General features: G+C 43.3%; 1 protein-coding gene across 6 annotated transcripts in view; it reads right to left on the bottom strand.

Annotated features, from left to right (window-relative positions):
* Positions 1-12,288, bottom strand: part of OSBPL1A (oxysterol binding protein like 1A) — a 158,787-nt gene that overhangs the window by 62,816 nt on the left and 83,683 nt on the right. For 3 of the 6 annotated variants that reach the window (XM_028737144.2, XM_028737139.2, XM_077933091.1), the window contains one exon: positions 389-514. In XM_028737144.2, coding sequence (XP_028592977.1) covers positions 389-514 — 126 coding nt within the window. Of the gene's footprint in view, positions 1-388; positions 515-7,564; positions 7,718-11,081; positions 11,098-12,288 lie in introns of those variants that run through there. The other 3 variants (XM_028737142.2, XM_028737146.2, XM_028737145.2) reach the window with 3 other exon arrangements.

Raw genomic sequence — 12,288 nt, 5'->3', positions numbered from 1 at the left:
GAAAGGTGACATTAAAAAGGAAGGCCGAGTTGCCATGAGTTTCGCTAATGGCTTTAGCTTAGCTTTTGTCTGAGGGAGTAGATCATAATCCATCAAGGCATTTATTCAAAACATAGTTGGCACTTTTACAAAGCAGTGGTGCCAGATGACACAAGGCCTTTCTGCTACCTTCTCAAAAATGTATCTTTTCCCACAATGGATCCGAGAAGCTACACACCGTATTTTGATATGACATCTGGCCTGAAATATTCCAGTATATTTTACATTCTCCCAAGGACTACCAGAAGACCAATATCCTGCAGTAATGTATACATTTTGTTCCAATGAAGCCATGGTGTCAACACTTATAAATGTCCCAGGTGTTACTCAAATGGCTGCCTATACTAACCTTTGCAGTTGATGTTAAAGATGGCCTCTCCTTTGTCCATAGTTCCCAGCAGCTGCCTGATGTCTTCACTGTGTCCATTTCTAGCATTGTGGAGAAGCTGCTGTTCTGCCTCAGTGTTCATCTCTACTAAAATACAGATAATTATTTTATTTATTTGTATAATTGATATCCCACCCCCTTTCCACTAAACAAAGGAGTACTCAGTGACAACATTCACACAAAAAATAACAATTAGCAATTAAAAATGCATTAGAACCCAGCACACAGAAACAGCATGAACATAAGGAAAGCACTGCTGAAATCGGAACAGAGGCCTATCATGGCAGTCCAACACCTTGATCCCACAGAGGCTAATTTGAGCGCAATAACACTCTCCCCTCTTGTGCTTCCCAGCAACCAAAAAGCACACCATCTCCAGTACTAGAGGTAGCACATAGTCTCATCTTCTATTTCATAATTCCCTTTTTATAGCCAACCAAGTTCATTACCACAAGATGTATTAATGCATGTCAATTCCACAGTTCAATTACGGCGCATATTTTAAACAGATTCTGCTATGTTAATTAACAAACAGAATTGCCTTTGCTTAATTAAGAACATTAGAATGACCTGCTGGATCAGGCTAGAAGCACATCCAATCCAGTATCCTGTTCTCACAGTGGCTGACTAGATGCCTATGGAAAGCCCATAAGCAAGACCAGATCACAAAAGCCCATAAGCAAGACCAGATCACAACAACATTCCCCTGACTTGCGATTCCCAGAAACTGGTATTCAGAGCCATACTGCCTCTGAGAGTAGAAGCAGAACATTGTCATCATCGCTAGCAGCTGATTACAGCCTTATCTTCTATTCATTTGTCTAATATTCTTTTAAAGCCATCCAAGTTGGTGGCCATCACTAACAACAACAACATAATTGTATACCACCCATCATCTGAAGATTCCAGGGCAGTTCACACCTGCTTTACCATTAATAGTTATAACAATCCCAATGCAGCCTAGATTGCTGTTCCTAAATGGCTAAGAGCAGCATGGGGACAGTGATTTGGGTTGCATTGAGGTCATGGGCGGGAGGACGGCAAAGCATCCCCTCCTCAGTGATCCTGATGTAGCCAAAATCAATTGGCTGATCAGCTGGAAGGGGTTGCATGAAGACCATATGTCTGAGTGCAGTATCAACCAAAAGCAATGAATCTGCACTTGTTTAGAAATATTTTTAATAGGGTACACTAGCTCAGGTATTTAAAAAGTCCTGTATGGATACATATGCAAGCAGCTCCATGTGCAGCCCATATTTTGACCATATGTGTAAAGTTTTGTGCTCTCCAGAAGCTATTCTAGTACCCCTCAAATTTCAGAAATGGGTTTAGGGTCAGAGGAGCTTTCAGATGATCTGGAGGGCATGTAGGTGGTCGATGCACAATCCCTGTATATCAATAACTGTCTGACTAGCCATTACAAAGAATGTTGCTGGTGGCACAACCCCACATTTTGGACAATCAAAGTTGCAATATATAAACTTAACCGAATCTCTGCAAAATAGTCAGGACTTTGTAAGATTGGGGTATATCTCATCATCTAGGTTCATTTCAAGGGTCTATTTGTGACCAGTGTAAGTTGGTCAGAAATGTTTTCAGTGCCATTAAAAGTGTCATCTGGATTCTGCCGCTTCCAACATATACATGGCATAGTTAAGATCCTTGCTGCAGATCTAACAGACAAGTTTGCACCTGCCTTCTCTTCATTCCATGACTCAGCATTACCTAGATGATTACCATTTAAGTTAAGCAGGTTTGTTTGGGCATTAATCAAAATTCTCAGTTGTAGTAGAATGCAACTTAAGGGTTTCAAACAGAAAACTTACAAATTTCACATTTCTGTAGTGTCCTCAGGTGAACTAGACTGGCAATGTATTTATTTGCAAGAATTCCATTGGTTCAACAGAATGGTCCAAATACTCAGAAGTGTATTATTTAGGTTTATGGAGGCTTGCTAGTGCATGAAGAACTGGAAGTGCTGCTCTTGAAACACACTTAAGTGTTCCAGGCTATTATATTATTACTCTGCAACCCTCCCCACCTCCTCACACTCAAGGACCCACCAGGTAATAGCATATCTTCTAGAAACAGGCAGTTTAGTAACCTTTTCTACTCTGTAGAAGCCTCTCATTTAAGCAAAGCAGTATGCAGAAGATATTGTTCACAGTTGAGCAAATGTTGCACATCAGGATCTGTGATGAAGATATATTAAGGGGATGTTGTAGGAGAATTAGGAACATAGCTAGTTGCCTTATATCTAGATCCTTCTAGACAATAGTGAGCTAGTGGCTCACCAAGATTTCAGACAGGAGTATCCCAGCCCTACGTGAAGAAGTCAAAGAGTCACCTTCAGAATTTTGCATAGAAATCGTGTACTCTGTCCACTGAGCTACAGTCCTTCCATGTTTGGTCCGTTCTTCCCACCCCACCTCTCTTGCTTAACTGCAACCTCACTAATCAATTGCAGCATTATAATGAGTTTTAAAGATTTCCAGTATTCCACCACTCTAATCACTTGCAACCATGGGTGTAATCAGGGGGGCAAGCTGTAAATAAAAATACTTAACTAACTGACCAATCACATCACAGATAGCTCAGTTCTGCCCCCCCCCCCCAACATAAATCCTGGCTTCACCCATGCTGAGAACTATCATAGAACAGGGCACATAGTGACTCCAATTTTGCCTTCTTATGCAATTCCTTATGAAGGAAGGTTTGGGCAATCATTGTGACTTCTGGCAGGTGATTAAAAGGTAAAGGTAAAGGTACCCCTGCCCGAACGGGCCAGTCTTGACAGACTCTAGGGTTGTGCGCTCATCTCACTCTATAGGCTTCCAGGTCACGTGGCCAGCGTGACAAGCTGCATCTGGCGAGCCAGTGCAGCACATGGAATGCCGTTTACCTTCCCGCTGGTAAGTGGTCCCTATTTATCTACTTGCACCCGGGGGTGCTTTCAAACTGCTAGGTTGGCAGGCCCTGGGACCAAACGACGGGAGCACACCCCGCCGCGGGGATTCGAACCGCTGACCATGTGATCGGCAAGTCCTAGGCGCTGAGGTTTTACCCACAGCGCCACCCGCGTCCCCAGGGCAGGTGATTAGTTGCCAGTTATTCAGTCTTTGACTCATACAGCAAAAGCAGATCAGCACATGGGAGTATAGCAGCAAATCAAAGGGTACTTGGACCACCAGGATTGTACCTATAAACACTAGGGCAGCCTTTCTCAACCCTGGTTTCCCTGATGATGTTGGACTACCACTTCCATCATCAATAGCAAGCAGGGGCAACAGTCAGGGATGATGGGAGTGGTAGTCCAACAACATCTGGGAACCCAAGATTGAGAAAGTCTGGACTAGAGGAAGGGAACCACTAAAGCAGGGGTAGCCAACTTGGTGCTCTCTACAGACCGTTGGACTAGAACTCCCCTCAGCCCCTGCCCGCATGGGCAGTACAGTGGTACCTCTGGTTATGAACTTAATTTGTTCCGGAGGTCCGTTCTTAACTTGGGGTACCACTTTAGCTAATGGGGCCTCCCGCTGCTGCCGCACGATTTCTGTTCTCATCCTGAGGTAAAGTTCTTAACCTGAGGTACTACTTCTGGGTTAGCGGAGTCTGTAACCCGAAGTGTTTGTAACCCAAGCTACCACTGTAGCTAGGAATTATGGAAGCTGCAGTCTAATAACATTTGCAGGGCACCATGTTGGCTACCCTTGCATTAAAGTATGCAAATTATATAATACAATGGACCTAGCTATCATTTGGTAAGCTCTTTGGGAGACATGTCAATGTTTGAATGTGTTTGCATTGTGATCTCTCAGATCAGTGAGAGAGCTCCTATACATTGTTCTAGTAGATGGCATTGACTACTTTATCTTTAAATCTTGATAGTTCAGGGTTTCTGCATAATCAAGATCATGCTGGTGCTGCAGTCACCACACTCCTAGAAAAAGGTTCAAAGTTTTGTTTTTAATCAAGCGATAAAAATATCCCATTGCATGTCAATCCTTGTATCCTCAAGGACTGAAAAAAGGAAATAGTATGAGGCTTAGTCTGGGTTTCTTTATTTTAGAAAAAGACACATTGCCACTGTCAAGCTATCCTTTCCTTTTCAACTAGAACTAATGCTTTGATTTTAGCATGCTTGTTTTAGCTGAGACACTGACTTTTACAATATCATGTGGCCGGATCTAAGTATCATGGGAGGGGGGGCTGCATGTGACTCACTTGTAAGCTACACATTATTCCCCATTGGTTTAGCAAGCAACGAAGCTGGCCTTGCTGCTGCAGATTTCATCCCATTTGTTCATCAATTAAGTGTTTAGTTTTACACACACACACACACACACACACACACACATATATACAGACTGTCAGACTATGATTTTATTAGCTCTGTCTGCTGTTACTATTAATCTGCTGCTGTTACTATTTTGTTTATTTACTACTACATTTAAATGCCACCCTTCCTGCAACAGTTTACACAGTTCTCCTTAATGTATGAAAATGTGGAAGAGTAGAATACTGTATGTATTACTACTACTACTACACCTACTACTAATGAAAATGCTAAAGTGGAAACACACCAGACTGAACATGATTTATTTAATTTCCCCTCTGTGCAGTTTTTGGTGTGTGATCTTGAATTAAATGATGCCTTTTTTATCACACTCCCAAATTTTATATGCCTCCACACTCCCAATTCAACACTATAATAAATGGTTGAGATAATGGAAAGCATGCTGTGGAAATACAGGCATGTTTTCTCATTGACCCAACTCTCTGTGCTGCCTGCAAGAAGGATATTAACTATGCAGCTTGCACAGTTCAAACAGTCGTCTATGCCAATTGCTGTTTTATCTGTATGGACCAGATGGAAACAACACTAGCTGAAGAACCACACACGTTTAGACTACAGGAATTAGTGAAACAGTATCAGACCCTTAAACTGGAAAACTTCAAATGCATCCCCAAAATAAGCTTTGGTGAATTTAATGTGACTCGCTTGTATCAAGTCTAATATGCCAATTGTCATTTTTCTGCTGTAAGCTCGCAGCTCTCCATTTGGTACGGTATTTGCATTTGCTGGATACAAATAAGAGTGATTGAAAGAACTGTGTACAGTAGCATTATTGCCTGAAAGGTAGGAGAAGGGTGACTAGAGGCTGCTGCTTCCCCCCCACCTCTGTAAAAAGGAGCAGAAACACTGGCAAACACAGAACTGTCAAGAGCTCTAACTGTTGGATATGTTGAAAGAGTGCTGCTGGATCTGCATAATGCCAGTATGGGATGTTTCATCATCTTTCCTGCTCCATGCAATGTTGCACAGTCTCCATAAGGATCAAGGAACAGAATGCACTCTGTACAACAGCCTCACTCCTTTGTGATGGGCATGATAACACAAAACGCTGATCTTGCCAATAACAGTGCCCTGAAATCCCTGTTGCATGATTTAATTACTGCACACACTGAATAAGAGGTGGTTTTAGAGTGGCACGACTGGTGTGGTTGCACTGGGTACCTCACTGCACGGGGTGCCAAAACTATGCTATACAACAGAGTGGGGGGTGTGTGCCAAATTTTACAATGCCAATTTAGGTTTAAAAGAAGATAAGACACTAGTTAGAATACTCCATCTGTTTGATAGTCTTCTCACTCCCTATCTTACATTTAGCCATACACACAAAAAACACAAGAGCCAAAAAGTCCTGTGTGGATGTCAGAAAATGTGTGTTCAATCACTGTACAAATGGGCTTCCATTTTAATTTTAAATACACATTGGTTAATTCTCATGTTCAACTGCACATCCATCATAATAGTTTCTGTGATGACTTCATGTTACAACTACAGTGGTACCTCGGGTTACAGACGCTTCAGACTACGGACTCCGCTAACCCAGAAATAGTACCTTGGGTTAAGAACTCTGCTTCAGGATGAGAACAGAAATCGTGCTCCGGCAGCACAGCGGCAGCAGGAAGCCCCATTAGCTAAAGTGGTGCTTCAGGTTAAGAACAGTTCCAGGTTAAGAACGGACCTTCGGAACGAATTAAGTACTTAACCCGAGGTATCACTGTACTTCCTTCCATATACTCAGAGGTTTGATTATTATAGTTATCACAGAATAATAAAATCACAGAATTGTGTAGTTGGAAGGAATTCCAAGGGTCATCTGTTTCAACACAATGCAATGCAGGATAAACTACCTTAAGGAGAGATATGAATAAAACTGCATATTCTAGGACTCAACATACACACAGAACCTTAATATACGAGTGTATGCATATCTATGATGAGTAACACGTGTACCAAAGGCACTTCATCGCACCATGAATGACCAACACCTTAGCAAATAGCAGGAAACGGAATTCTGGTGGGTTTGCAACCTCGTGTCTCTCCCCCCCCCCCCCATGTCTGTTTCTCTGACAAAAAAACCGAGCCCAGCAAGTAAAGCTCCTCCTAAGATGCGACAGCCTTCAGGTACTAAAATCCCTCATGCTATGCTGCCACTTTTTCAGCGGTCCAATCCAAAAAGAGATAAAGGCTTGTTGGCCCCTCTGAACTTTCGAGTTCGCAAGGCAGCGAACTTAGCCCGCAAAATTAAAACATCTTGTCACACGTGACGGTTTTTGGTAGGGTGGAGGAACGAGACGCGAGCAATTGCTATATAGCAGGACCCGCGCTTCTGCGCCAAGCCTGCCCGGACCTCCTGCGCCCCGCGCTGCTATTATTGCACATCCTGAGAGCGCAGCCAAGGGAGCGGCCCCGCCGCTTGCACTTGGCAGGAGCGCGCTCGCCGCTTGCAACCCCCGGTCCCCGCCACTCCGAAGCGCGCTGCAGCTGCCAGCCAAGGGGGTGGGTGCTGCTGGGGAGCGGGGTTCAAGCAGGGCAGCACGCCCCGAGCGAGGCAGAAAGCGCACTCGCAGGTTCTGGGAAGAAGACGACGAAAACTCCCATCCCCAAACACAGAGTGAGGGGGAAGCTCCTCAGCTCCCCACGCAGCCCCACCTAGCAGGCGCGCGCGGAAAAGAGGCAAGGGGGGAAAGGAGGAGAGGGGGGGTCTCTTTGGGCTTGCGCTTTCTACGCCTCCAACACCCCCCTCCCCTCGTGTGTGTGTGCGCGCACTCCCCTCTTTCTCTCACCGCTTCGGGCGGCGGCGCCAGGCCGGCAGCGGCGCAACCCTTTCCGACCAGCCGCGGTCCGCTCCGCGCGCCCCCTCCCCTCGGCTTCTCTTGTAGTTCCCACTCCCGCGCACGTGACCGCGTGGCCCTCCCGGCCGCGCTCCTCCTCCTCCTGCCAAGATAAGAGGCTCCCGGGAGGCAGCGGCGAGAGCGGAGAGGCAAAGCTCCACCCAGCGGCGGAGGCGCGCGAGGCACTCGGCCGGCGCTGAGACACCGGCACCCCTTGGACGCCGCAGGTTTTGTTGCCCCACCGCCCCGAGGAAGTAAGGGAACCGCGGGTGCTCCTGCCACCTTGTGAACAAGAGCAAGACGTCTTTGCAACTAGGCTCCAAAGTCCCACCTGCCTCAGGCAGCGCGGCCGGTGCAGAGCATTTAGGGAAGTTTTACCTGGCAACATCTGGGTCACAGGTTCCTCATTCTCACCTTGAAGGGCTTGGGTTTAGGCAGGGAGACAGGGGAGCAGCTGCCCCGGCCTGCCCCCTTAAATCAAGTAAATAAAATACCTTACTAAAAGTAGAAATAATCAGAATATTTGAAATTGAAATACAGTACTCGCTGGGGTCACTTCAATGATGTTGTGGCACATCCTAGTGAAGATGTTGACAGATTTTTCTGAGCACTTAGGGTGAAAAGAAAGTAATTTGAAACAACTGTTGTTGAGACATTTCAGCCAGAATCTGCAAGCCAGAGCCAGACAGAGGATGATGACAGGTGGGTGTCCTGCGCGCGCACACACACACCAACATAAATCCTGACTGTGCCCATGGCAGGACTTGGTTCTGCAAGGATTTGAATAGCTGGACCAGAATGCACAACTGTAATTGCTTATTGTGTACAATAGGACTTCTGGCAACTAAGTGCTCAGAGGATTACAGCCTAACTGCACCTCAATAGCAGCCCAATACTATGCGGAGTTAGGTGTCCCTGAACCCAATGAGATAGAACTGGACTGCAAGACTCACTCTTAAATTGAGGTCTGTAGTAAAGAGTAAGTTGTGTAAGGAGTGCCTGCAGAATTACAGAGCTAAGCAAAAATGAAATGTTTTGTGGCACCTTAAAGGCAAACAGGTTTTATTTTGGCATGAACGATTTGATGCACCAAATCACTTTCCACATGTATATTTACTGAGGAAAAACTCTTCCCACCTGACAAGCTTTTACAAGACCAGTCCCAAGCCTTACTGTGCAACATTAATAAATACTTTAGATTATTATTTCATTTATACTAATGTCTGCAAGATGTTTTGGAGAGAATATGTAGAGAAAATCTTCATATAGATAGCATAATCTGATTTTGATATGAGCTTTATAAATGAGCTGAGGCATCTCATTAAAACAAGCTTCTCAATAAACTTTTAGAAAAAACTCATTTTTTTTAAACAAGGACAATGAACTGAATGATAAGCTATAACAATGCTAGAAAAATAAATGGAACAGTGGAAAACAGGTTTTAACTGCTGACATGAAGCTTTTAAAAATCTACACTAAATGTTAATTATCATTTTCTTACCTAGTATTTTTATTTGCGTCAGAAGAAGACCCTGTGGCATGGAATGAAATAAATCCCAGACTGGTTATATACATGTGCTCCTAATTCCTACATCCAGTTTTCTGCAGTAGCTCATAGTGTGTTAACTTGTGCCTTCAGCACTTGAGAATAATTTTGCAATAGCTGTGATAATGCCAAAACTGCAGACAGATCTGTAGTAAAGTGTTGCTAATAGTTACAGACTATAATAATGTGCCAGTGTGTTGAAACAAAGTAATTTCCATTTCCCATTAGATAATGTACTGCAAAAGTAGGCCAGGAGCTACAGTGCCGTGAGAAAATTTGTCAAGAGTAGGTTGTTCTTTGACTAGACATGTTTAACCTGAAGGAACTAGAAGCCAGAAAGATGCAAAGGAAGATGTAATGAGGTGGGTGGTTTTTATTAATGGTGTTTGGTTCTTCTTATTAAAATATAGTGATAACATTGTGAAATAGCATCACATAAAAAGTACCAGGAAATTGAATGTTATGAACATTACAAAAACTATACAAAATCTATGCTTTTATGGTACTGGTGATGCATATGTAGAGTTCTGGCTATCACTTTCTTGAGTAGGAGGTGCAGAGAAGGCGGCAGTATTAAAACAAAACTACCTATCAAGGCCTTTGAAAGCCTGTGTTAGTGAAGCATGCAGCCTATCCATATTTCCTTGGAAGCAACACCTACAGAGTTTTTTAAAAGGCTTAATTTAATGTAAATATGTATAGGACTGCATTTTAGAAGGATGTGAACACTTCATTTCTTTTCTTAAAGAGATAGCTCAGAACATTACACATTATTTTGAAAAGTGAATGGAACAACTGTTGTATTTTGGTTGGAGTCTACCCAATGAAATAATCTTACAGAAGTTTGTAAACAAAACAACAGAACTACAAAAATGGCTCGCAGAGCATAAGCTGTAATATCAAGGAGCTTTCAAATAAAAGTTGCTGCAATGACATAATCACAGCCTTGGTCTATGGAATTTACCACCGTCTAAGTTCATTATCAGGGACGTGGGTGGCACTGTGGGTAAAAGCCTCAGCGCCTAGGGCTTGCCGATCGAAAGGTCGGCGGTTCGAATCCCCGCGGCGGGGTGCGCTCCCGCTGCTCGGTCCCAGCGCCTGCCAACCTAGCAGTTCGAAAGCACCCCCGGGTGCAAGTAGATAAATAGGGACCGCTTACTAGCGGGAAGGTAAACAGCGTTTCCGTGTGCGGCTCTGGCTCGCCAGAGCAGCGATGTCACGCTGGCCACGTGACCCGGAAGTGTCTCCGGACAGCGCTGGCCCCCGGCCTCTAGAGTGAGATGGGCGCACACCCCTAGAATCTGTCAAGACTGGCCCGTACGGGCAGGAGTACCTTTACCTTTACCTAAGTTCATTATCACAATGGTGATAATAGATTAATAAGGAGATTAGATAAAGTAATGAGGGATGGATATTTCAAGAGAAACAAGATAACAGGACCAAGACTCCATTCCCATACCTAAGTAGTTCAGTACGTGATCAGGAAATTATTTCCTGTGCTTTTTGATAAAGAATATTGGGGTAGATAGATTACATCATTCTGATTAAGCAAGGCTGTATACTTTAACATTCTTCTCTTTAATATTAACTGCATGGTCTTTTAAAATCATGCCCACCTATCTTGTTGCTCGTACTTTATAGAATAACACTTTTGCAACACACACACATTTCTGTCCTATATTTAATATTACAATCCTAAATAAATGTTCCTTGTGGTGCTAAAAACTTAATTCAAATTAAGTTTAAAAAATGAGATGTTTTGTTTACTTTCAATAACGACTTGACTCACTGCTTACATAAACGAGATCAGATGCACCAGCTGGCATAAGATCCATGTGTAAAATGTGTTTAGGATGGGCTGATGCTTATCTCTCCTGGAACTCTTACCATTCAAAAATGAGTTTAGCTATCATGGATACTCACAAGGAGTGGCTGAGACCTCTTCCTCCTCCAGAGAATTACAAGTTCCTTCAGGGAAAGATCTGAAATTCATTGAGCTGCCACCACTGTAAGAATTGTAGCCACCCACGTGGAGGCATAGTTTTCACAAACGGTACTCTCACTTGGATCTGCAAGGTTTACTAAATGTTAATACAGCTGCAGTCTCCTGTGTGAATTTGCTGTTAGAATAGTCTTGGAAATTTGGAATAGGAAGCACAAGATTGCTTCACGTTTCCTGTTTCCTAACTTGTACATGATCTCTCCTTACAGCAGGATGTGTGTACTCTCAGCACAGAAGTGGGGTACCTCATCATAGCTGAGATGAAACCATTCTAATTTGGACATGATGGTGAAGTGTTGGGAACAGAAAGCATAAAGATCTGAACTGACTCTTAAAAAGAGGGTTAAAACATGTAAAACATAGCCGTCATGATAATAAACAGTCTTCTCCAAAGACTGCATTGCTCATGTTCAGATGCAATATGAATCCTAAGACTCTGAACACAGTTTGCTTTGCAACAAACCTATGATTGCAGGTCTACCTGTCTCACACAATTACCTCAAATCAAGCCCATAAGACATTCAAAATAAATTATGTGGTAAGGCCTATTATGGGAATACATTCAGATTTTAGAAGGAGTTAACACAAAAAAATACAGACTATTTCATCATTAACCTGACTAGCATGGCCTTTTATTTTTTCCCCTGTAGATGTGTCATCTGCTGTTGCATTACACCAAAAAGTGAGAAGGCAAGTGCTCTTGATCCCCCCCCCCCCCAAATGCACATATTGTGTATTTCATTTCTTTTTAGAGGGACCTATCAGCGTCATTCCTTTAGAAAGTCATAGTTAAATGTCAAAACATAAGATAATCATTATTTTAATTACCTGAATTTTCAACGAAATTAGCCATATAAATTTATATTTAAAAAAGCACACAAAGGAAAAATGTAGAAAAGCCTTTAAGTCTAGATATATCCAACTTCTGTAGATAGTGGAAATGAGTAATGGGACTTAGCAACTGAGAAAAATGGCTTGTAGGTTGGAACACATGACTTCTAGGTGGACATCTTTGTGTATTTTTTGGGTGAGCACTTTATTTATGGCCACTACCATGTCTGTTTCGACCCATATTCTATGGCTCCCCTGTAATTGCTTCCAGTAATGTTTTGGGCCACTGCTTGGCTC

This window comes from Podarcis muralis, chromosome 8, assembly GCF_964188315.1.
Source record: "Podarcis muralis chromosome 8, rPodMur119.hap1.1, whole genome shotgun sequence".
Lineage (NCBI taxonomy): Eukaryota > Metazoa > Chordata > Lepidosauria > Squamata > Lacertidae > Podarcis > Podarcis muralis.
Note: the sequence above shows the minus strand (reverse complement) of the source record. Positions and strands in the feature narration are given on the sequence as shown.